Source organism: Aplysia californica, unplaced genomic scaffold (assembly GCF_000002075.1).
Source record: "Aplysia californica isolate F4 #8 unplaced genomic scaffold, AplCal3.0 scaffold00286, whole genome shotgun sequence".
Taxonomy (NCBI): Eukaryota; Metazoa; Mollusca; class Gastropoda; order Aplysiida; family Aplysiidae; genus Aplysia; species Aplysia californica.
In genome coordinates, this window is record NW_004797556.1 from 179,245 (window position 1) to 205,986 (window position 26,742).

The 26,742-nt window shown below is 39.0% G+C and overlaps 1 protein-coding gene across 2 annotated transcripts in view; it reads left to right on the forward strand.

Moving 5' to 3' along the window:
• LOC101860748 (uncharacterized aarF domain-containing protein kinase 5) overlaps nucleotides 1-26,742 on the forward strand; it is a 63,387-nt gene that overhangs the window by 14,039 nt on the left and 22,606 nt on the right. For both annotated transcript variants that reach the window (XM_005101507.3, XM_005101508.3), the window contains exons 4-10: nucleotides 6,524-6,615; nucleotides 7,528-7,668; nucleotides 13,606-13,719; nucleotides 14,124-14,255; nucleotides 16,570-16,653; nucleotides 17,204-17,285; nucleotides 24,595-24,765. In XM_005101507.3, coding sequence (XP_005101564.1) covers nucleotides 6,524-6,615; nucleotides 7,528-7,668; nucleotides 13,606-13,719; nucleotides 14,124-14,255; nucleotides 16,570-16,653; nucleotides 17,204-17,285; nucleotides 24,595-24,765 — 816 coding nt within the window. The remainder of the gene's footprint in view (nucleotides 1-6,523; nucleotides 6,616-7,527; nucleotides 7,669-13,605; nucleotides 13,720-14,123; nucleotides 14,256-16,569; nucleotides 16,654-17,203; nucleotides 17,286-24,594; nucleotides 24,766-26,742) is intronic.

A 26,742-nucleotide genomic window follows, 5' to 3' on the forward strand; every position in this document is an offset into this window, starting at 1 on the left:
GAAAATTGTGGGATCTTAGGTGAACAGGATCTTAGCTCACAGACCAGGGGAGAATCAATGGTGCCTCATGTTCAGGCCGAAAATCAGTGAAATGGTCTTTCCCTACTCTAAAAAGAACTGACACGACCCCTTGGTGGGTTTATGACATAAGGCGAGCAAAGATCAGTGGACAACCTAAATGGCCAATCACAATGGCACAAACCAAGTCATTTTCACTTATCCAATCCTGAGTCTCAAGATCTAACCTATTCCATTGTTGCTCTCTTTTATCTGTCCAAAATTTGAAGCTTTCCATCCTCTGTTATAACGCACCACTGTGCTGTGATCGCACCAAATAAAATTCAGCCCGTCTTGCAAACTGGGGTATTGAGACAACTGCTGCGATCGCCAGGGAAACAAAAGCACTAAGGAGTTCAAAGTTTGATGTGATCCCATCTGATGACGACCTATAGGCCATACCTACACACCTTGTGATGTAAGTTCACATGGAAAGCTCAGGTGCAGGTGTGATGTTTTGAGAAAGCAAACATGTCGATGACTTCAAACCATGGTGAGATCCCATTGGTGACAAAAATTGTACCTTCTCATTGCAACAGAGATCTGATCACATTCATGAGAGTGAGCCAACGGGCTGCACAATGATTGCAAATTTTCACAGCTTGCTTGATCAGCTGAGCCTGCCCGCATTTTTTTTCCCTAAATTATGATCTGAAATGCGGGATCTTAGCCGATTGTAATTCTTCAGAGCAGGATCTTAGGGCGGATTTTTGTGCAGTAAAAATGCTGTTTTCCTAAAACATTGAGATCGTAAGCGAACTGGGAATGTAAGCGGTGGGATCTTAAGGGTAGACTACTGTTTTTTTGTGTGGAAAACTCAAAAAATGAATTATGAAGCTATTTATCACTATCACTAAAGATCAGGTAAAGAAACGACTGAATTGTATCATCTTAACTTAATACAATGAAATGAACATTCGCTCCGTAACGAAATAAAACAAAAACATTTAAGATTCCATTTCTTTGTTTTCGCGTTCCCCAGCTAGATCAACCTGAGAGCAACTGAATTTTAAGTATGTGAGTTCTTTTTGAGTTAGTAAGGTCCCTTGGCTTCAGGTAGCCACATTCCCATTTCGAAGGTCTTTCTTCTCTTCTTCTTCTTCTTCTGGCTGGCCTCCGTTGGGAGGGCGGCAGTCTGCCTCAGGCAGACAGGTAAGCGGCAACCTCTTGTGGCCTCGTCCAGAGTATATCCGGGCCCGGTCTCGCGTTGTTCTCCATAAGTGGGCCTCGATGTGCTTCCCCCCCGCGGACACTCATACAGTGCGTGCTGCAGGTCGTCAGGACTTGTGCCACATGCCAGACAGGAATCATTGGGAGCGGAGCCTATTGCATGGAGATACGTCTGCAGGATGGGGCTCTTCGCGTTGCATCTTAGCTGCGATAACACTCTTCTCTGTCTGATGGTAAGGTCTTTCTCTTTGTCCCTCTCTGTTGGTGGCTTCACCTTTCCCCCGACGGAGTCGTGCACTCGCGCTTTCTCCCATGCGTGGGCAATGATGTAACGCGGGATGCACAAGCTTGCTGACACAATATCGACTGGAGTGTTGGACTGGTCGAGGTGGCCTCCCTTGTTGGCCAGGGCGTCAGCTCAGTCGTTCCCGTAGATGTCGCAATGTCCTGGTATCCATTGTATGTGAAGGTGTCCGTGGATTTCACAGCATTGGCAGATAGTGGTCCACATTTTGTCCTCTATCTCAGTACGAACTGCAGTCACTCCGGACATTAAGTGTTGAACAACTGACTGGGAGTCCGTGAAGATGTGGATTCTTTGAAAACGTGGTTGTTTTTGCAGCCATTGCAGTGCGCGGAGCAGGGCGGTAGTTTCAGCTCGGTAGCTGCTTCCGTATAGTCCCGCGGGCACGGATACGCATGTTTCCTCCCCAGAAGATTTGTCTAGACACCAGTATCCTCCACCACATAACCTGTAGCCGTCGGTGGCATGGCCGTCAGTGAAGATATCGAGGTCGGACGTAGGCAATCGGCGCACAGTCTCGAGAGCTGCTTCATGTAGCATATTAGGTGGATCAGTTTTTGTCGTAGACACTGCAAGTTTTGAGTTGATTGTGAGGTTGCAGGGGGTCTTCCACGGGGGAGTTGTACTCACTGGCCGCAGGGGTTCTCGGATTAGATGTTCTAGTCCTGCGTTATAAGAGCTCTGTCGGCCCACTTCCCTTCAACTGTTGATGGACTTTAAGCGTATTTTTGATGTTCCTTCAGCTGAGACACGGATCGGGTTGTCTTCTGGTACTCTTCTTGCTCTCTCGTAAGTCACAGCAGTTGCAATGGTAGACTTAACCTCAAGTGGGATCAGGTGAGCTTCGTTTGTGAGCAGCATTGCATTTGAGTCTCTCGTACACCCAGTAATTATTCTGGATGATGAGTTTTGAACAACATTTAAGGTCTCACGATTTGTTTTCGCCATTGCTGGGAACCAGGCTGCGTGGGCATACTGGATGGCTGATCTGATGTACGCGATGTACACCATACGTAGATCTTCTTTGCTGCATCCCCAGTCTGTGCCGGAGATACGTCTGCAGGAGATGACGGAATCCACAATATGATGCTGACCCATCTTCCAGAAGCTGGCCTGAATTCTCTCTTGAATGTCTACAATAGAGTGTGGAAAACTGCCCAATACCCAGCAGCCTGGCGAAAAGGTACGATAATTCCTATCCTCAAAACCGGGAAGGACCCTGCCCAAATGACCTCGTACAGACCCATCCAACTAACAAGCTGCATAGGGAAATTATACGAGAGATTAGTGAAAGTGAGAATGGCGTTCTGGTTGGAAACCCAGCAAAAACTATGCAATATGCAAGCCGGTTTTCGACCACAGCGTAGCACAGAGGACCAGATTGCTAGGATAATGCAACACATAGCCGACAACTTTCAGGACAACTCTGGACCAAGACACAAAGCAAAGAGAACCATACTCTGTCTAATAGACTTTTCAAGAGCCTTTGACAAGGTGTGGCATACTGGACTTCTCTACAAGATAAACGCCTTAGGAATGCCCACCTGTCTACAACGACAGATCAAGGCCTTTCTAGATGACAGAAGGTCCAGAGTTCATTTTGAGAGAAAAGAAAGTCGCTACTATCGCTTCCTCGCCGACGTCCCTCAGGGTGGAGTATTATCACCTCTACTGTTCCTCATGTACATCAACGACATCGTAGATGACCTACCCGTAGACACCAACACCAGCCTCTTCGCAGACGACCTGGCAATATGGGCATCCCATGAAAATCTTGACACTGCCGCCACGATGGTTCAAGCCGCTCTGGACAAGATCTGCGATTGGTCAAAACGCTGGAAGATGGAAATTAACGTGGCGAAATGCGAATACTCTTTTTTCACAACATGGAACCGTGAAATGTGCTGGCGCACCCAGCTTACAATGGGAGATGAGGAGGTGCCCCATAACAAAACTTTCTCTTCGACCTCTTGGACTGACTTACATTTGATCACAATGTCTTGCTCAAGCAAGTTCTATTCAAAATATCACTTACTCACTAGTTGCGTCTGTGGGTTTTTTTTTTCAATTTCACGAACCATTTCCACCTATGTTCAGTGCATATATTCAAATGCTTTGAGTACTGTTTACATTTTTAGTAATAAATGGCTTAATTTGTCAAATATACTGGATCTGTTATTCAGTATGATGTTTTGCAATAGCACTGAAGTGTTTTAGCATATTAGCAAAAAGTACTCAAAATGTACTCAGAAGTACTTTTAAAAAAGTACTTGTACTCAAGTACAGTTACAGGAAATTACTTATACTGCACTTAAGTACATTTTTTAGATTGTACTTAAATTGTACTTATGTACCTTTTTAAAAGTACTTTAACAGCTCTGGATCTGGGCTTCTTATATAAGAAAAAACCGTTCAGCGGCGCTGTGAATAGTGAAAGTTAGATCTGGGCTTATCACATATAAGAAAATACGATTCGACGGCGCTTCGCATTGCGGAAGATAGGTCTGGGCTTATCACATATTATGAAAAAACTATTTGACGACGCTGTGAATAGCTAGGGGATGTAGAATAGCGGCACTTAGGTCTGGGTTTATGCTTATCATATGTGAGAGAAAAAAACATTCGATGGCGTATTTGAATGTTTTGATTAGTGAGCTCACGCTCCGAAGCTTTGGTGATTTTTAGTTTCCTCAAAATCGCACAGCACTAGTAATGACCCTCCATCTTTCACGGTCGTGAGCTGCCGTTGCAAATTCTGCCATATCCAGTCCAGTCCGTGTTCTTATTTTGTCCATCCTTGTTATTCTTTGCCTTCTGTTCCAATGTTTAAACCTTTCCTTCCATCCTTTGGATGGCTACCGTCAGACTGCTTCCCTCCTTTGGGGAATTTGGTTGCCATTGTCATCATTAGCGCTTCTCGGTGATGTGGAACTCGTTTCTTCCCTGTTTGTTTTTACAATAGGCATCGACCCGGCAGGGGGCCCAGAGGTGTCTGTATGACAGTTTCTTTTAATTTTATCGGTCATTACATTTCTTTGGGTAATCTGCCCTCAGAAAAAGTTGCATTTGAAAATAGCAAAAGTTGCAAAAAGTTGCAAGAAAAGTTAGCAAAAGTTGCAAGACGTGTATAGCTAAAACAATGCCACAGAACTATTGGAATACATTGTTGCTATGCCAAGGAGTTTACAGTAGTTCTAAACTCCTTGTGCTATGCTCATTGCAATCAAAAGTAACCAAGATGAGTTTTGTTGGATCAGAATCAGAAGTTAAATGTGAATGTCTACCCAAAAACAAAAAAAAACTGCCTGGAGGTTGCATGGTGTACGAAAACAGTTTGTCCCTTGACATATGGGTCTGGTCCTTACACTCTCGCTGACATTGGGCAGGTGTGACCAGCGTGGTTTTGGTGCTGTTCAAATATAATCTTACACTTTGTTTGGAACTTTTTGCCTCCCCTCCTCCCAAGGACATTTATATGTTTCATGCCCCCCCCCCCCCCCCCCCCCCCACCCGACCTCAACCCGCAATATTACGTTATTTGCTTATAATAATAATATGACATTTATATCGCGCAAATCCGTGGTACAATCACTCTTCGATGGGCTTTACTTTTAAATTAGGCCGTTTAAATTATTAATTATAGTATTAATGAAAAACATACATACACACACGTGACATAATAATTAAATACGGTACAAGCGGAACTTTTCCAGAAAAACTTACGGTGTCATTTTACCACTTTAACCGCATTGGTGTAATCAAAAGTAGACTATCTATATGTCATGTAGTCTAGATATCTACGAGTGTATAATGTGCGAGATGGCATATAATATATCGTGCTTGCCGCCCGAGGTCTACTGTATCGCCACAATGCAGTGCTTACCGCGCGAACTTACTCTAAGTGAATAATGTTGTTCCTCTCTTTTTATGTTTTTTTTTTTTTATTGCGTTGTCATAAATTACATTTTCCTTAATTATTTTTTCACCTTACAAAAGTGTAATCTTACATTGGTTCACCTCCCCCCCCCCCCCCTCTTTCTTCTTTCTTACTTTAATTTTACAGGAGTCAAAGACTCTCTCCCCGCCCCCCCCTTTTTTTTTTCCCAGGCGTAAGATGATATTATTTGAACGTCCCCTTTAGGGGTTTTCTGGATGAATCGATCCATGTCTAGATCTAGCCTCCTAGCCTAAGATTTAAAGTCTTTCACAAATTTTTATGCTAGACTTATCTACCTTGTGCTACGGAACCAAGCAAGCTAAGTAATCAGATGATCGTGTTTACGATTGATTTACTCTAGATCTAGATCTAGCTAGACTAGAAGTAGAAGATGATTCAGCCCAAACAAGAATATTGGGTCGGTTTGCTCGCCAGATTGATGGTGCAAAGCGGCTATCGTGGCACAAGTTGATCGCGCCCGACTCCTTGTTTCAAAACAAGCACGTTTTCTGGCGACGAGTCGGGCGATCATACCGACCCGACCTGACCCGGGCCCCGGGTCACTGGGCGGCAGCGGGCACCTGGTAGTGCAAAGGAGCGAATTGTCCATCTTGGCATCGTTGTTTTTAGTTGAAGAAGAGCACTTTTGTGTTTTTAATTAAATTTTTAAAAATTATTTTCCCAAATTTTGCTGGAAATTGGCAAAATTTAGCAAATTCACGAAAATGGTAAAAGTTGCGCTGAGGGCAAAAGTTGCACGTGCAACTTGTGGGTTGCGGGCGCGAATTTCTCTGAGGACAGGGTAATACGTGGTAAATTTCCTACCTTTTCCACGGTGGCCAGCCACAATCGTCTTTTGGGTCTTGACTTGCCCTAGTGAGCCACACACCTTGCTATCGTGCCTCAAGACTATTCAAATATCTTGTGAATCCTATGGCTGCTCTCTACATGATTAGGTTGTTACATTTTCAAGTTTCTTTTGGATGCCACTATATAAAAAATATATGCTTTTACTTCATAATGTCTGTCACTGTTCTGTATCTTATTGGCCACAGGACTGGTGTCAATGAACCACATCTTGCCCATAGAATACACAAGTACACTTGTTGTGCTACAGGATAAAGCCCTATCACGACAGCCACATGAGGTAAGTCTAATAATATGTGTGGCATGGTGGTGAAAACAGGCACTCAACAAACTAATGAATTTGATGAAACCTACATTTTCCTCGCTTTTGACAATTTTCATTGAATTTTGTTTCGGCTCAACACCTGTTTTGTCCATTCAATCCGCACATTTTCTAAATTCTTTTTGAATTTTAAGGAAATGCATTGATGAAAAGCACTTAGAATGTATTTTTTCAGTTTTTCAAGGTCACACAAGCTTGGAAGTCATCAAACTTTGATGACTATTATCTTGCTAATTTACCTCTGACACCAGGTGACTCCCACCTCCTTTAATGGCAAATATCTTGACTTCTATTGATATATGGGTATTTTTTTTTGGGTGCCAAAAGCAATACAAATAAACAAGCTTTAAGATGATATCAACAACTCCATAAGCCCCAGAATTGACAAGCGCCTGATTTCATCCTGATGACACTTTAACTATAGTTTTGGCTTTTACCCAAAATCAACATTAGGAAAAAATTATATTTGCTCGTAAGTCATTAAAGTAGCTTTTTTGCTTTCTGACGCAAAGAGGAAGAATCTCCCCAGTCGAAAGAGAATTGGATGCACTGTCATAAAACTAATATTTCTTGTAAATGGCAGATATGATCTGATTCATTGCTGCATGTAACCAGGGCTTTACACCACATATGGTTGGGACCTCAGAAGGGAATGGTTTGTTTATTTTATTTTATTTTGTCCTGTCCGAGACGTTCACCTGACTAAGATGATCACTTTTCTCCTCAACAATGGGTGGCTGTCTTTGACAATTTCAACTGTATTCTGTGAACTTTGCATAAATCTTGACTTTTTCTTTTTATGTGATATCTTATTTTTCTTTTGTTAATACTTATATTTTCTTTTTTATATACTAACAATGAATAAAATAGGTGGAACAGCTCTTTGAGGAGGACTTTGGCAAGAAACCATTGGAAATGTTTGCAGAGTTTGAAGATGAACCGCTTGCTGCTGCGAGCTTGGCCCAAGTACACAAAGCTAAGACTCATGATGGAGAATCGGTGGCTGTGAAGGTAATGTTTTCCTCTGCATATGTTTCTTTGCCTCCTGTTTTTTTTGTTGCTACATTTTTTGCTTGGAGCGTCTTGTATTAGTACAGTAGTGTCTGGTTAATGGCTTGCCAGATTAAAGCACGATCTCCCTTAAAGCATGTTGGCAGCTTAGAACGAAATTTTTGTTATATAATTATCACTTATAATAATCTAATATGTGTATGTTCTAATCGTCAACTCTGCTTAATAGCATGATCATTCCTGTTTTAGTGCCAGAAACAGATCGGCCTTAAAATGATTAATTTTTCTTGGAACTGCCAGAAATGATGGGCAAACCCCACATGGCGTCCTTTATTACTTGAAATTGCTGTTTTGCCAGGGAGAAAAAGACATATAGGGCAAAGGTGTTAAACAAAATTTTGCAATCAGGAAAACAAGTGACCGGCCATGCATGACAGATAGATAGTGTTATAAGAATGTGATAATTATGATGGCCTTTTTCAATGACGTTCATTTGTGAAGTGGTTCACGTCAGTTAATAAAAAAATTGACAGATGGCTTACTCTAGACGGATTACTCCCCTTTGATGTTCACCTAATAACATTAAAGCGCTATTTTATTGTCACCCGAAGTGCATGCTAATAGCTGGAGACCACTGTGATATTGCTGATGACTTCCTGCATAAAGTTGCTGAAGCCTTCGTTATCTTGTTTTCTTCTATTTAGTTGTATTATGTTGGAACTACTAAAATTTAGTATGGGTCCCTATACGCAAACCAGTGTCTTCGGACAGTAACATGTTAAGTACGTTACATTGACTTCCCGTGCCAGCTAGAATGTCATATAACATTGCAATATTGTGTCATCAATATGTCAACAACAGAACTCCCTCATATCGTACTGATCTCATCGAGATTTATGTTTCATCTAGATCACTAAGATCAGGCGATCAGTATGTTTTAAGAGTTTCTAGAAAAGGAGGTTAAAAAATTAGCTGAAAGATCGTTTGCCGACCTTGTCCCATCAGTTTGGAATTCTTTTCCCCAACCCGTGAGACATACAACATCTAAGTCTAAATTAAAAATATCTTTAAAGACACATTTAATGACATTATTTTTATGTCTGTAGATTCATGTTCAGTAGAATTTTATGTAAATGACTTATCCATTTATGTATTTTGCAAATTGCATTGCGTGTATTGTTTCATTATGTATTTGTATGTGCTTATTTCGTAATGATGTGCAAGGATGCGCATGTGATAAGCAAGTAGGTGTGTCTGTGTGCGAGTGTGTTTGGCGTGCATATAATATATGGGCATATGTATGCGTGTAATCTGTGCATGAGTGAGTGTGCGTGCGTGTGTGTGTGTGTGTGCGTGCGCATGTGTGTGTGCCTTCATGAATATTGTTCATACATGCATTTATGTAAAGCGCCTAGAGTTGTGTTCACACGGCGGTGGACGCTATAGAAATGATTATTATTATTACTAAACATAAATGCATTCAACATCTTGCTCTCACTGGCAAGATAAAAGGCAAAAGAGGTAGTTTAAGTAGAGAACATGAATAGATGAGTGACAGAAAAAGGTGTGGAAAATATAGATTTTTTAGAGCATCGTAGCACAGAAATAAGTGACGGCTGATCTGCTATTTGAATCATTCCATTGCCTTCAAAGTGTCCAAAATAACGTGGCTGGGCTTATTAAGAAAAGAACCCTCTCCACCCCAATTTTAAAGTTAAGAAAGCTGGTTGTCAATCAAAAGCTGTATTGAGTACAACACTGGTATTTTCTGTTTTAAATGTTTACACAACATTGCTTTCACTGTCTCTCGAACACCTTTAAAAATATGCACCAGCAAGAAGCCTCAGGTTGTGTAATGATAAAACAATTTTTTTCAACCCGTCAGTGAACTGCAAATTTTATGGATAGCGTGTCTTATGGTCCTCTGATCTGGAATGACTTTCCTAGATCTACAAGTAACTTGAGTTTGCTTGCAAGGTTTGAAAAAAAAAGGTAAAATCGCATCTTTGTGCTGAGCCATATTTTTAGCTTTCCCAACGTCTTGATCATTGTAATTCTATTAAAACTAGAGAGAGGGAGTGGGAAGAAAATGAGAGAGAATAAGAGAGAGAGAGAGAGAGAGAGAGAGAGAGAGAGAGAGAGAGAGAGAGAGAGAGAGAGAGAGAGAGAGAGATTATGTTCTTCCTATTGGAGATAGGCTAAACAGTAGTTTCCGCCTAAGATCTGGTGTTCGGGAGCAAGGAAAATGCGGGATCCTAGGCGAACGGGGATCTTAGCCGAATGACCAGGGGATGAATCGACAGTAACTCATGGTCAGGCCCAAAATCTGTACAATGATCTCCACTTACTTTAAAATGGACTGACGTGATTTTTAAAAAAATAATTTTTTTGGGGGGGGGGAGGGGGGGGTTTGGCTGTTAAAAGAATACTGTCAGGTGGGAATCAGTTGGCTTCTGGTAATGCCCCCCTCCAAAAATGTATTGCTTTCCATCTCTGACGGAGTTCCCCGCCCATGTCATGATGCTCCATAAATCGTTGTGTTGTGACCACACCGACTAATTAGAAAAATAAATGAAAGACAGGTTCACTGCCAACAGAAGACCCCATTACGCAAAGGCGATCGGTCTGCCTTGGAAGATCAAGCGCAATACTGAAAAACGAGAGGGATTGTTGGGTGAACACAAATGTCCACGAGTTCACAGATTGGTAGAATGCTGTCTGATGCTTGTTTGTAGGCCCTCCCTACCTAGTGTGTGATGTAAGATCAGGTGGACGGCTCAGGTGATCGGGGAAAGCTACAGGTTGACGACTTCACACCTTGGTGTGGTCCTGCTGGGGCAAACATTGTAACCGCTTATTGACCTTTGCAACAGAGGTTTGATCGCAATATTGAGAGTGGATGATCCATGACGCGATGGGCCGTACAATGATCGCACATTTTTGAAATTTGCTTGATCAACTGAGCGCTCCCAGGTTTCTTTTATCTTTTTCTTTTTCTTTTAAAAAAACGCGTCTAAATTATGACATGAAAATAAAAACGGGATCTTAACCGAATGTGGCTGCTTCAGTGTGGATCAGAGTGGGATCTTAGGGGTGACTTGTACTTGTATATAGGAAAAATTTTGTGTTTCCAAAACAGCGGGATCTTAGGCGAACGGGTCACCCGGGTGCCATAAACGATGGGATCTGCAGCGTAGACTGCAGCATTATATATATATTATACGTAAATGTAATTTATTATGATTATAAGAAGAAGAAAAGCATGTATGCTTGATCTGTGTCCAAGTTGTAATGGTCTGGCTCTTTTCTATAGCATACTGACAACTTGAGATTCATTCTTTAGTCTGTAGATTATTTTATCAAGTATTTGAGTCTTTATGTTGGGATTCAGTATCTCATTCAGTCAGTGTTTGCTGTACCGGGTAGGCTTGAAGCAGTCCACCTTCTAAATTATCTTAATTGTGTCAATGAAAAACCATATTGTTTTTGTGAGGCATCGTGATGAAATCAGGTCCCACAAAAATAATTAGGTCAAAGAAATCTGCAAGTTTTATTGATTTATCTCTTTTGGGCGTAACACCTTTTATGTCCATTTAAGGACACATTTCTTTGTGGATTTTCCCCAAAAATGTCAAGGCATAAAAAATGTAATTTTGCAGTTTCCAAGGACTCTCAGTCTTTTAAAGTTTTCAAACTTTGGCAGCCGTTTTCTCACTCTGCTACTGTTCGGCATACCTCCTTTAAATGCAAATAAGTCATTCTTCATTCAAGATTCAAGATAGACAGGTATTTTGCCATCTAAAGCAAGACAAAAGATCTAGTTTTCTGATGTTACCAATAATTCCATGTAACTAAAAATTGACGAGCCCTTGATTTCAGTGTGTCGTGACAAGTGCTTGTCATTTTTGGCTTGTGGACTTATTGGTGACATTAGAAAACTAGATAATTTGTGTTGCTTTTGATGACAAAATACTTGTCTATCTTAAATAGAATCCACACGGAAATGAGTTTTTAAACGAACATAAAAGGGGTTGAGCCCCCCCCCCAAAGAAAAGACAAGCATCGATAAATATTGCCAAACTGGCAAAAAAATGCTAATTTCTTCAATTTCATTATTTTGTTGAGTGCCTGATTTCACAACAATGCCTTCCATATATACATTCAGATGTGTCAGGTGTTGGGCCTGATTGTTATTGCAGGTTTTCCGTACTCTTCCATGTCCTCTGTGGTCTTTCCCAGTCTTTGGGCATTTTCAGAAATCACAGAGAGGGCTCTTGTGGTCTAGAGGTACAGTTTTCGCATCTTATTAACTCTTTAGGTTCCGGGTTGTTAAACCTGACTGCGAGAGAAAATTTTCTCCTGTCACCTCTTTTCTTGCTCTTTACCATGTCTCCACTTTCTGGTCTCCTGATTCTTTCCGCTACCTTTCTACTGCTACTCTTTGGCGCCTCCTCATTGCTGTCTTTCAGCCACACCCTTGATCTTGGGTTGGGTAAGATCTAGCACTTACCTTTCTCAGATAAGGGGGAATTATCTTGAAGGTCCTGTGTGCAAGGCAGTAGAGTAGGCTTAGGCTGCCTGGGGGGCAAAATTGTGTCCTTCATACTCCCATGACCTTATGCAGTTGTTAGTGCTGTAAAACACATACCAAAAAAAAGAAAGAAAAGAAAAGATTACAAAGATAGTATACTACGACATGATAACCTCTTTCATGTGGGGCACAAAGGAAAAATGTCATAGAAAGCGCCTGTGTTAGCATCTCTATTCAGTGTTTCAGATACTGTTCTAAGGGAGTGATGTATTTTATATCCATAGGGATTGAACAAAGTTTATTCTAAAGGAACAAAATACTTTTACCAGCACTGGCGGCTACATCACTAAAACCATATTGATTTTGTTGTACCATTTTTTAAAAAAGAGAGTGGCATAAAAATAAAAGCCTTTTTTTGAAACTCTGGTCGCTTTGGCACTTTTCAATCTTTCTTCATCTACATGATCAGTGCTATTGGAGATTTGATTTTAATTTCTAAGGTCCACCTCTCATACAACCCTGTGCCAAACTGTAAAGAAAAAATCATTTATGTCACGACGTGGTGGAATCGGGCGCTCGTTGATTTTTGGGCTTGCAAAGTTATTGGTATCATCTGATAGCTTATTCACTGGCCTTACTTTAAATGGAAAAAATACCCATTTATCTTAAATAGAAGCAGAGATATTTGCGATTAACGGAAGTAGGGTCACCTGGTTTCAGTGGAAAAATTAGCAAGAACATGGCCCCCAAAGTTTGGTAACTTCAGTAGCTTGAGAGTCCTTGAATACTGAAAATTACATATTGTGTGCCTTTAACAAATTAAATGTTTTTCAATAAAATTCACATGGAAATATGTTTTTATGCAGACTTAAAAGGTGTTGAGTGAAAAAACAAAAATTCCTTAAAAATTGCCAGACTGTTTCTTCTATTTCTTTATTGTGACGAGCGCCTGATTTCACCACGCTGCCTCACATTTAGTCCTTCAGGGTGAAGAATATCTAACATTGCGAAGTAAAACTTCTGTCGATAAGGAAAATTCTTTTGTTTTTCTTTGCATATTCATTAAAAGTTAGGAACTTTGAATAGAGATATAAGCTACTCTTATTTTGGGTTAGGAAAAGGTGATGAGCTGTAATAATTTCAGTCTTTATTTAAGATTGTCGCTGTTTAGTGTGTAAGGTTTCCTTTCTATATTTTATTCTTTGATTGTGTTGTTCGGTTGGAGTGAAAATATTTTTTGGTTACAAATTGTTTACGCTAACTCCAGTGGTATATGTGCACCAAGTGCAGCAAAATCTGGTAAGTATACCCTCTTATGAATTCTTGCATCGCTCAATGTAATCAGGGTGACAGGTGACGCAATGTGTATGGGCTGATGTTGAAATTTTTTCATGTCTTTCTCTCAGGTTCAGTACATTGACTTAAGAGATCGCTTCTCAGGGGACATGAAGACCTGTGAGATACTTCTCAAACTGGTGGGCTGGATTCATCCCAAATTTGGCTTTTCTTGGGTTTTACAAGTAAGAGATTTTTCAAATAACTTTTATTTGCTTTGTTTTCAAGAAAATTTATGAGAAACTCATGGACTGCACACTGTCTTTCCTCATCTGATACACTTCATAGAATTGATTATTCAGCGCTCATAGCAACTGTGAAATCACTCTTTCTGCCGTCCCTCCAAAAGGGAACCCCTCCTTTATTTAATGGGCTTTATGGCAGTCTTAAGTCATTATACGATGATAATGGATCCTGCTCATGTGGTATGTCTGTCCATAAAAGAATTGATGCTTATACCTTTTTTAATTTTTAGAATGGGAGATTTTGTTCTAAAGTTCTTACACATTTAAACCACTTGTTTGCAACTCAAAAATGTTCTTTTCCATTGTCTTTGTGTTATGATTGCTGTTTGCATTTAATTTTACAGGATTTGAAGCAGACTTTGAGACAGGAGCTTGATTTCGAAAATGAAGGTCAAAATGGAGAAGAATGTGCTAAGGATTTGTCTCATCTGAAATTTATATATGTACCTAAGGTCTATTGGAGCATGACCACCAAAGTAAGTTGTGTTTTAGTGACAGAGTTTGTTTGAATAAAGAGAAGTACATCGACACAATAATGGTCTTTTAGTTCAGTGAAAAAGTAAGACTGACAGACAGAAACAATAAAGATGTGACATATATAATATAGGGAAAGTAAAGAAATAGAACCTACCTGTAGTGCCCTCAATTAATTGTATAAAAAGATTGGGCTGTTCATATTTTTAACTGTTTAAGTTTCTTGTCTATAACTTTACTTGGGGGGGTGAGTTACTCACGTTAGAGTAACACAAATCACGCATAGTCAGAAAGCAGGCAGCAGCTCCGGTCTCAGGGGAAGTGCAAGTCAAGTGTGGGGCCGGACCGGTAAGTGTTAAAGCAGGTATGTTGAACAGTAGCAGAGTGAGAACCTTCCAGTAGTGCCCTCAATTAATTGAATAAAAAGATTTCACTATTGAGGCTTGTTCCACTTTTAGACAAAAATAACTTTAACAAAAGTAAAATAGTAGCCAACTGAGAGAATGAAGTATATGACTGTAAATATCATAACGTTGGATACTGGAATAGAAAGAAAATGTTTTGAAGTTATGTTTGCTGAGAGTGTTTATGTTCTAGGTTGTTCTTATCTCTGGTAGACCTATTGTAGTCGTCTGACGGAAAGTCATATTCCATTTACATTTATATTTTACTCTCCAGTGAGTATTACTTGATTTTCTGAGAAGCCATAATGTTTGAATAAGGTGAGAACGAGCAGTTAGCAAAAGTGTAATAGTGACCCTGATGGCAATACAGCCGTCGGTCAATCCCCTTTTTATGCTAATGAAATGTATGAAGTGATCATGCCTTGTTTTTATGTATTATCGGCATGGTTGAGGTAAGACATTGGCTGTGCATGTGACAGGAGCAAGCGAAATGGTTTACACTATTACAAGTATTACCAGCAATGCCACAACACGATGGGTTTATTAATGGATGACTTATTTGGACTATAAGTAGCTCCCCTTATTTTGGCTATTTGTAGTCTAAATGAGGTAACCACCTCTGGGTAAGCTTATTTGGGTTCCACTCACTGACATGACCGAATGTCTCTCCCCTCTGGGCCTGCAAGGCTTGTAGGTTGCAACCTTTATGTGTGTAATCCACTGTATCACATAGATCTGGGAGGGGAGGATTACGCATTCTCTTGAAACTGAACTTCAGAAGCGTTCTTAAGTTTTGGCCCTGGCACCAATGACAGCAAAGATTACTGTAATTGTAACTCTACTCCTTTACTACCCATAACTCTACCCCAACCCTCTGCTAAGTTACTATCCTTATTCCAGCACTCTTAGGGCCAAAACTGGAGATCGCTTTTTTTTCCAAGAATATCTATTATACTAAATTGGGAGTGCTTATTTAGGTCACATTTGGCCTCTATACCGTGAAGACCCGAAGGTAATCCTTATTAAGGTCATAGCTCGAACTACCCTTTTCACTTGACTGAGTTCATTCCGTTTTCTCAACGTTGCACCTTTCTCATAATTTAGTACAGTTTTGTCTCAAGTGCGTAAGTTATAAATCATAGTATTTAATGAAAATAGTAAGAACAACACACAATGCGGAAAATTTTGCTCTATTCCATTGGTTTGAATGAAGGCCAGATTTTTACGTTCATGGAGGAGCAAAAGCTAGACTACCATTTTGGCAAAATTTTGTCAAGTGAAAAAGTCAAATCCTCCAAATGGACTTCTGGGTCAAATTTGGTGTATAAAAAAGGTGGACACAGTACGCAACATGCTCGAGGGCACTGGGCACTCTCTTAGTAGTAGTAGGCTGTAGAACGTGCACACAGCAGGGCGAATCGGCCTCGATACGCCCCGTAGACTTTTGTGATCGTCCGTGAAACCTCCCGTTTTGATGTGTCTTAACAACTCACAGTTTTGTTAATTGCGTTGCCACATCCTACAAGCCTACATCTTTTTTAAAAGGAAAAGAAAGATCTTCTAAATGGCGGTCTTCACCTGAAAATTGATTTGGTAGAACTGGAAATATTTGCTTCTGAAAACTAGGCAATTTTTACAACGCGATAAAATAAAACTACTGACGGAAACTTCAAGAAGTATTATTTATTCCTTCTAGCATCTTTTGACACTTGAATTGCATGCATGCACACACACAACACGCACGTAAATGTTTGTATGTGTATGAAATATGTTTGCCTGTTTAAAAAGCTTTATTCTGTAAATCTTTTACAAGAGTAAGCAATATAAATTCATGTCAATGAAGTATGTGTGAATAGTTATGTTCTTCTGTAAACGATGGTGAACTAAAAATTCATTTTTTGTGTTCTTTCAGCGAGTTCTGACCACAGAGTTCATCGATGGAGTAAAGATTAACAACCTTGAGGGGATAAAAGATCTTGGTCTCAATTTACAAGACGTAAGATTCCTGTGAAAAAAATGTTAACTGAATCTGTTTAAATGGTTCATTTTTACATTGAGCATAAACGTTATTGCAACTAGAAATATGTTGCAATGGACTCGACGAGATTAGATGAGATTATGAATTTTAATGCTTCATCGCATTTACTTGCCTGTTCTTCAGTATCTTCATATTTATAGTAAATTCCTCAACTTGTGTTCCACTGTGTAAATATTTGCTTCTTTGTGCAGGCAAGAAAGAAATGGTATGGGGAAGAGGGGCATGTTCATTTATGTATTTTTGCTATTGACAAATAAATGTATTTGTTCATGTAATATTTGCTGTAAAATGCATTGAGCATTCATAGAGGGGTTATTCACAACACAAATGCGGTCTATTAATGCCTTAACTATCCCTTGCAGTCTGTCAAAACGAAGATGACAGTGTCATGAACTCAACATCTAGTTTGAAAAATGATTTTGTAGCAGATTTATTACATTACTCTGTGATAGATTAACATGACAATCTGCATGCACATGTCTGTTCAAGGATTTGACCATTTTCACAGGTAGATCAGAAGCTCGTCCAGTCATTTTCAGAACAGATTTTCTTGTCTGGCTTTGTGCATGCTGATCCTCATCCAGGCAATGGTAATTACTTCCCTTTAAAAATGCGTTGTTTTTATTCAGGATTAGAAGTCTGGAAAAAAGGCCAGAAAAAAAAAAGCTGAGTGCTGCTTAAGTCAAGTCAGGCCTTCAATAATGTTTTATATGCGTATCTCACAGAAAGATGAATGATTAGAATGTATCGGTAATGATATTTGCTCTTGAAGATATCTTCAAACATGTGTATCTTTTATTAGACAAACGTGGATGGTTGGCGGGTACTCTGGTGTGGTTTGCTCCTTCTTTCCTATCAAATATCTATCATCCTGATCTCTCCTCCTTCTGTTTTATGTTTGTTGCTCTCTTGTAATACTTCTAATCTTCGACACTTAAATGACCTTTTTGTGTTGCAAATGCCGTAAAACTCTTACTAAAACTAAACTATTAGAAAAACAATGTTTCCTTCAAGCAAACTGTAAGCTGTTCTGTTGTTTTAAGCCCAGAAAATATTATTTTTCAGAGAGAAAGAAATATATCTAAACAGTCGAACCTGCCTTAATGGAAACCTGTGGAAGACGGAAACGTGTCATAACGGAATCTTCCCGCTCCATCCTTGATAAATCCTTTATAGTTTCCTCTAAAAGACGGAAACCTGTCTTACACTGAAAAAGTAAGAGAAATTCCTTCCCTTCGGAGGGTTTTTAAATGCTTTGCTAACTCCACCCTGATTTGAAACAAAACTATCAAGTTTGGTTTCATAGTCTCTAACCTAGACTATCTTATTATGTGACCTGTATTAACTCTTTCGCTACGCCGAGCCGTGGGGGGGCGGCATGGCTAAAGTGCCGTCAGTACGCTAAGCCGCCCAAGGCGGCTCGAGCACCAACCTATAATTCTAGCTGAGATTTTATTCCAATCCACATATCCATGTTAAAATAAAGGTTGTAGTATAACATTGACTTCCGGGTCAAGCGTTTCCACCGAAAATCGGAAGTTTAGATTCACTTTTGAAACGCGATTTCGTAGTTTATGCGACTTTGCTTTATCGCTTTTATCGCGAAGCCCAAATTATAGCCCAGACACAACAAAATGTATCATTATTTTTCTCACTAAAGAAATGCAGGACTCTTCTTTATAATATTGATACTATTGGACTCATATTGCCAGTGCATTATTATTGAGAAATCTATATTTTTGAGTGTTAGATCTAGGTCTAGATCTAAATTGTCAAAATATTTTTTTCTCCTTAAAATCACTACTTTTTGGTGAAATTACACAAAAAGTACCACTCAAGACATGTATAGGTTTATTTCAAATGCAATTCTGAATAATTCCATATAAGATACAAGGGTTTTTTTCTGTTTGTGAATGCATCTTGTCCTTTTTTCAAGATTATAAAATTTGTTTTATTTTTTTTTCAATATTGGATGTTATGCTCCAAATGTACACATTTTTTGGAATGTAAGCAAATAACTGCGAATTTTTCAATGTTTTCCAGTTCTATATTGGGTGGGGCTAAGGGCGGAAGCAAATTAGATGTTCAAATGTTTCCGTTTTAAACAGGTCGAACAGTTGTCCTATGAAAAGCAAGCACAAGTAGCAATGGATAGATAGGACTGACGTATGCCATTATCAGAGAGGATAGCATTTGAGAAGTGTAGTTTTGACCACATTTTGCTGACCAGACAAGCGAACCTTGATCCTACCGGCAGGGCCCCTGAAACTACCCTCCATCTCCCCCTAAATTTTGCAGTAAACGGAAATCCCGCGACGCCTCGTGCTCGGAAAAATCTATTGTGTCTTAAAAATGTTTTCCCCCCATTTAGTTAAATTTAAGTAATTATTAACATCGCACTGCGTTCCAATGGCCAAGTAGTGATAGATCTAGGTGCTTCCATGCGTTCTTGGCTAGGTGTCAATAAGAGGTGAAAATTTGATGTAAATTAATATGTTCCAAAACGACGACAGACATTTATCCTTTATGTGACATCATGGTTATGTTCACAAGATATTTGGTGTTTTGCTTAGAGTCATAGTAAAATGTGAATTAAGTGGCATTTCTTCACTATTAGCAAACATCATGAGTCAAACTGAATCTCCTGAATCTTTGTCTGCCAAAATTTTCAAAAAAGGAATTAAAATTAAGACATGAAAATGGAAAGTTTTTCATTTTTTTCAGACCTAACTGTGATGACACAAATGCAAACGCAGCGACATTCAGAATTTCTTTTTTCTGTGATCCTCACCATTTTATATGCTCTTCATGCCTATGTTTGAAAATCAAAGCAAAAAGAAAACTATTTACATCATTTTGTGTTTTCAAATTCTAAAAAATGTGTCATCATAGCTATGCTCAAAAGAATTTGACTTGATGTTATGTAATGCCAGTTACACAGCTTAGCATGCTGTCTGTAAGTCTGTAAATACAGTGACATGTTTTTGTAGGAAGAGATATACATGAATAGAAAAATTCAAGCAAAAAAAATAATTAAAAACTTTATCGACAACCCTCTGTGCTACTTTTATAGTGCCCACCTATTGGCAAAGGCTCATTCATATAAATAGGCTGTACAAATGGCCACTTTCCATTCCCCCCCTAGCCTTTTTCTATAATGAATTTAACTGTGTGAAATGGGCACCTGTCCAACGCGGTCACGGTTGCCCTATTTTATCAACCCACAGTCAAATTTACCTGCCTGAGACGGCCAGGCTTTGTAAAAAATTATGCATTTTCCCCTGACACTGTGGACAAGCCATCATAATTCATTCACCTGTCATTATGGTCAGTCTCTCAAATGGATGAAACGGTCATGTTCCTTAGGTAGCTCCCAATGTTAACTTAATTTGACCAGTGAGTAACAATAAATTTTCTATTGCTGGTAAGGGAAGCCTGTGATCCGTCAAACCTAAAGCCCTGCCCACAACTCAGTCCTTGAACCCGGTCCATAACAATGGAAGTCAACACCGACTCGCGACAAGGGTGTTGCTCGTTCACTGAGTGGTGGTTGTTTTACTGTGGCACTTGGCTTTCCTCGTCTGACACATTTCGTTTTGTTTTGATCTTTCATGGAACCATAATATTTTTTAAGATAAAATAAAACTAACAAGAAAAAGTCCCCCCAAAACCGTCCTATCCTCTCCCCCCTTTCAAAATAAAAACAACAACAAATTTTTAATGAGCCCTATGACAGTTCTAAGACTTTGACCACCTCCAGTTTAGACTTCAGAAGTAAATGGTTTGTTTTCATCATTTTGATCATCAGTCCTGCATATGACGGCACCCTGTCTTATATGGCCACTTTTCACCTCGACAAAGAGTGGCCATCTTACACAGGTTCGACTGTATGTATGTATATATTTATATATATATATATATATATATATATATATACACACACGCACACACACTCTAACATTTTTAACTTCACTCATTGTGAAAGTGTGTAGCTCAAAAACTACACTTCCAATTACTTTGAAATGTTGACACATGTCATGCAAGCTCATTTTCTCTTATAGACTGTACTCACTAAGGTGCACTGGTCTATCGTTATGTCTGACGATGTCATCCACAGGGTTTTGATATTTTTTAGAATATTGTGAAAGTGTGTAGGTACCATTGGAAACAAAAACTTCACACATAAAGTTGAACTCCTTCCTAATGGCTGAATGAAGCAGATAGAAATGACATAATTGAAATGCTTCAGGTTGGAACACCGCTTTTGTCAGCTGCGAGATGGTTCAACGTGAGCAGACACGCTGTGTATGCCACACGAGATCACATGGCAACGAATGGCTCCCAAAAAGACAGATCAAAGCAAGTAGGACACAGAAAGACAAAACGGAAGGAGTACTCATTCATCCTAATGCAACGCTGGAGAAATCAATTTCAACCGACAAACACAGACCCAAGAAGAGTCGAAAAGACTTAGAAATGACAGTCTTTGTCATGACTGTTCTTCTTCATTTAAAAGAGAGGAATATTTGTGCTAGAGGCCTAGTTTGTTGCATAAAACTGCAACCCCATCCCATCCAGCACAGACTTCACTGGGCACAGCATCGCTCGAGATGACCATGTCGTATTTGGAATACGTACCTGTTTTCAGATGAGTCCCAATTTTGACTGGAACGGCATGATTCACGGTCAGAGTCTACAGAAGACCCAACCAAAATGTATTCCCCAGCTTGCTTTAGACAAGCAGATAATTTCTATGGAGGCAGTTTCATGGTGTGGGCTGGAATCAGCGATACTGACAAAACCACACTTGTGTCTTTTTCTGGGAAACCAAAAGCTCAAGGCTAAATCAACTAAGTTCTCGAGCTCAATGTGCTTTTCTTTCAAAATCAAACCCATGATAATGCACCTGCTCATAAAGCTGCTGTGATAAATCAGTTTCTCAAAACTACCATATAACAATATTCCTCTCCTGCACGCATGACCAGTACTTTCACCAAATCTCAATCTAATTGAGAAAAGCGTGAGATTTTAGATCGTACCATTCCTACCAGACCACGTCAGTCCTGTACCCTTGCTCAGTTAGAACAAGCTTTTAAGTCTAAAGTGGAATAACACCCTTCAACAGACAATAACTCGACTCCTTCAGTCCACACATGAACGATGTGAAGATGTGAACAACGCCAGATGGCATCACTGAAGCTGTTACTTTTCATTTAGACCCCTGGCAACTGCAAATTCAAGACTGAAGATTAAAAACATTCATAAGCTTTTTTTTAAAGATAGTTGAGGTTTTACGGTGCTTGCAACTGCTTAAGGTCATATGAGTGCCAAGGGGTGGATGTCTACAGAGTAGTCCTTATAGGGAATAAGGCTTACTCTGCTCACCTCTCTTGCTTCAACAGCACAAAGTCTGCTTCGACTATCAAGGCACACCAGAAATAGTGGGTTGCATTAGTGTGACAAACATACAAAAGAAGTGGAGGAAAAAGACGATACTAAGGATTAGGAAAGAAAAAGCAGCAGTTCTCTGTTGCAGTTCAGGCACAGTTATGATTATGACATTGATGAGTCATCCCATTTACAATTCTACTGTGCATAAGAACATGTTAATGTCTCCCCTTTTGGAATGGCGTAAAGACACTTCAGTCAGTGGCACCGCCCTGCGGGGTGATTAATAACTTTGCATTCAACATGTTTCCCTTACTGTAAAATGAATGCACTATCTTATTTGAAATTTTCAGACAGATTTGATAAGTATTGATCAAGAGATTTACCTTTAATATGAAGTGGGAAGTTAAAAATGGTAAAAATGATATATATATATCTGAGCCTATAGGTGGGTATCTAAAATGTAGCACAGAGAGTTGATGATAAAGTATTAATATTTCGGTTTTACTTGAAATTTTCTATTCATGTATATCTCCTACAAAAACATATATTTATAGACCTACAGACGGCATGCTAAGCTGTGTAACTGGCGTTACATAACATCATCAAGTCAAATTTTTTCGGATATAACTATGATGACTCTTTTTTTTAGAATTTGTACATGACATACAAAATTATTTTAACAGTTTTCCTATTGCTTTAATTTTCAAACATTTGCATTTGTGTCATCATAGTTATGTCCAAAAGAAATGGAAAACTTTCTGTTTTCATATATATCTTTATTTCTTTTATGAAAATTTGGGCAAACAACGATTCAGAAGATTCAGTTTGACTCACAATGCAAGTTAATGATAAAAAAATGCCCCTTTATTCTCATTCTACTTTGAATCTCTGCAAAATATCTAATATCTTTCGAACGTAACCATGATGACACCGAATGAAAAAAAATCCTGAAAAGTAATTTACGGAACATAAAATTATTTAAATAGTTTCCTCATTGCTTTAATTTTCGAACATAAGCATGAAGAATATATAAAATCACAGAAAAAAGAAATTCTGAATGGCTTTGTGTTCATATTTGTGTCATTATAGTTATGTCGAAAGAAATGAAAAACTTTCCATTTTCATATTTTAATTCACTTTTTCGAAATTTTGGCAAACAAAGATTCAGGAGATTCAGTTTGACTCATAGTGCATGCTAATGATGAGAAAATGCCACTCAATACATCGCACAACAATACACTTTGAATGGATTGACAGGAACAATGTACGTTCCTCCACCCCTATTACTTCTCTTTTTCTGATTCGTTCTTTCGAACATAACAAATGATGACAGAGCTCGAGGCGTCGCGGGATTTCCGTTTTCTGCAAAATTACGAACGGTCACAGCCTCAGAATCAGTCAGGGTCAGAGGGTAAACATTGAACGATATTATGCTCGTTCCGGGGCCCCAAAATGGCCTATAGAAACGTAGTCACGAGGAATCGAAGTTGCCTTGCGAAATGACTGCACGAGTTATGAGGCTCACAAAGAAAAAACAGCTACAGATATCTTTATTCCTGATATAGCACCACAAAAAATATAGATATAGTAGTAAAAGTGGAGAAGGACGAGTTTCTCAGCAATTATTTCATTTTTGAACTTGACAACAGAAAAAGTATGTACTCGACGCGTCACATTTTGTATTCTAAAAATACATAGATTTCTGAACTAAAAATATTTGTAAAATTTCTTTCTGATGGCCTGACTGCTATTTCTATTCTCCCATAGCTGAAACATAATATAAAGCACAACACATACAATTTTCAAAGCTGTAGCACCATTTTTCTTGGAATAGGAAATGATTTTTGTAAGGTATATGAAGAAAACCCCACCTATTGGCAAAGGCTCTTTTATATATATCAGGGATCACAGTTTTCCAGGGATCTGTTTTCGAGAACTTCCCAAATCCGCTGCATGGTCGTTCCGCCCTGGCCTTAAGTCGGGCCGCGGTTGGCCTTGAGTAGCCTTGAAACCCTTCCTTGATGTGTGTGTCATCTAGAAAAGGAATGGATTCTCTTAGAAAATTTGGTTTGCAAGTCCAGCAATACTTGCTTCCTTTTTTCCTTAAGTATATACTCTTTGCATACTTGAGTCCAAAAGAATAGGAGTGGCTCATTTTTCGAGTGTAAATGATGGTGACCGCATTTGTGCGAATACCCAAACATGGTTAAGTGTAGCAAGTTGAGGGAAACTTTTTATGAACTATGTCTATGATTTTAATGGTTGAGTTCAACATGTACATAGTTTTCAATATTATTTTAATCCCATGTTGGTTGTTGGAGTGTGCCACTCCTAAGTCCTTCTTTTCCTTCCCTCCTTCCCTCTGTTGTTGCTGTTTGTCTGACTTGCTCTTTTCTACACTAAATGGCTGAAATTGTGTCTATGTTCTTCTAATTACTCAAATGAAAAATGTAACTTACACTAAACTTTTGCCTCGTGAAAAATAAAGTGGCATTCTGTGTTCCCCAGTGTTTGTTCGGAAAGGCCAAGACAACAAAGCAGAGTTAGTATTGCTTGACCATGGCCTCTATGATCGGCTGAACGGGGAGCACCGGAGGGCTTTGTGTCAGCTCTATCAGGCAATCATCATGAAGGATGAATTGGCTATGGATTATAATTCTAACCTGTTGGGAGTGCAGGGTAAGGCATATTGCTGTGTAAAGACACCTGTGTTTCTTGGCTTAAATTTTTTTGTGTATCCTTCACAGCACAGCAGGGAATTTTCTCTTGGGGGTCATGGTAGTCGCTCCGACCTTCATTGTTGACACACTTGAGCTCTCCCATTTTTTGTTTCCCTATCACCAACTAGTTTCTCAACTTGCGAGGTTTACATCTATGTATAATTGGTCTATGCGCTGCGCACAGCAGCAGCAATATTCCACTATAACCGACTCGCGTGTTTGTCTGATTGCACTATAGCAGTATTTTATTTACAAAGATAAAAAGGGAAAAAAAGTGTTTTTAGAATAGTGTCTTTATGACAGACTTCTCGTTATTTCGGGATTCGTTTTAAGTGGACTCCACTGTTTTAAAACCCCCCAAACAAAACAGCTCTATAAAAATTTATCTGCTGTGGTAGTATGAACAACAAAAGGAAAATGTGGAAATACCCATTAGTGCTTGTATTTGCTTAGGTTAAAGGATGCAGTATTTTTCCCCTTTCCTGCAACCAGTAATAAATATGTCTGACTTTTTAAAATGATGCATTGTGATCCCTTCTATCATAACCTAATGTGTCCAATGCAATTTTTTAAACTTCAATTAGACATAGAAGGTGTTGAGCCAAAAAACAAAATTTTAATAAAAGTTGCCAGAACAGTGGAAAAGTGTCAGTTTCTTTTACTTTCATTATTTTGATGAGCGCCTGATTTCGCCACACTGCCTCACATATAATATTACACTGTCAGACAAGAAACAGAAAAAGTTCTAGTAAAAACTGTTTTACCAGTTTATTACAGACGTCGTCAAACTGCTATCTTGACAATTATAAGTACATTCCTACCCTTAAAATGTATCCAAATGACGACATGTTCATGTAAATGCCTTGAAGTGTTACTAAAAATATAACTATTTTTAATTGTGCATGTTGTAATAGTTTGAAAAATTACTGTCTCATTTTACCTTCCTTATATACAAAGTGGACTCTCATTTTTTGTCACATATATTCATCGCGCACACACACACACACACTCACACACACACACACACACACACACACACACACACACACACACACACACACACATACACACACGTGCACACATAAAACATTTAGGATCATTTAGGATAAGAATTTTTGTAACAGTTTAATTAGAAGCCCAATGTAGTTCTGAAAGGTTACTCTTTTGCTTTTAATAGACTGAAAAGCGCACATATTTTTGTAGAATTACTCTTTTTTTTGTTATCTATATCCCATAGCCTGGTTGATGATAGGGGCCCTAGTATAGATTTTGCAACCAGCTCCCTCCCCAGTCCTCATGGTTTCCAGTCTTTCTGCAATGTCTCTCAGCTCAAGTCCAGTCCACTCTCTAATGTTATCCTCCCATCTCTTTTTCTCTCTGCACCTCCATCTTGCTCCTTATACTGTGACTAGCATAGATGTCTTTGCCAGTCCTGATGTCGGTGCGATGTGCCCATATCATTTCAGTTTACACCCTTTTCTGGAAGTTTAGAGGTCTTCAGACAGCCTGATGGCATTTTGGACTCTGGTTTTAACTTTTTCTTTAGAGATGACACCTCTGCCTGGAATTTTACAAGAACACCTCAATTTTATATATTGACAGGACCAGAGAACACAACTGTCTGACCTTAGACCTTGGTGATGATAGTATAAGTGTGGTATATCTGTATCCAAGTGGCATGGGATCTGTCTGTGTCCAAATTATATATTTTGAAGATGGTCTGTTACCAAATTGAGCATTCATAAATTTTCTTGGTTGTACGTATTATCTGAAATTATCCATCAAAAAATGTTTTGTACCACATCAACATGAAGAGTAAAACCTTAATTGCCTTTGATTTGAGAATATTTTTCAGCTGTAAATATTCACATGAAATGGACTTGAAATTATGAAAAAAAACAACCCTAAACATGAGTATCATAATGGAAAAAAGAAA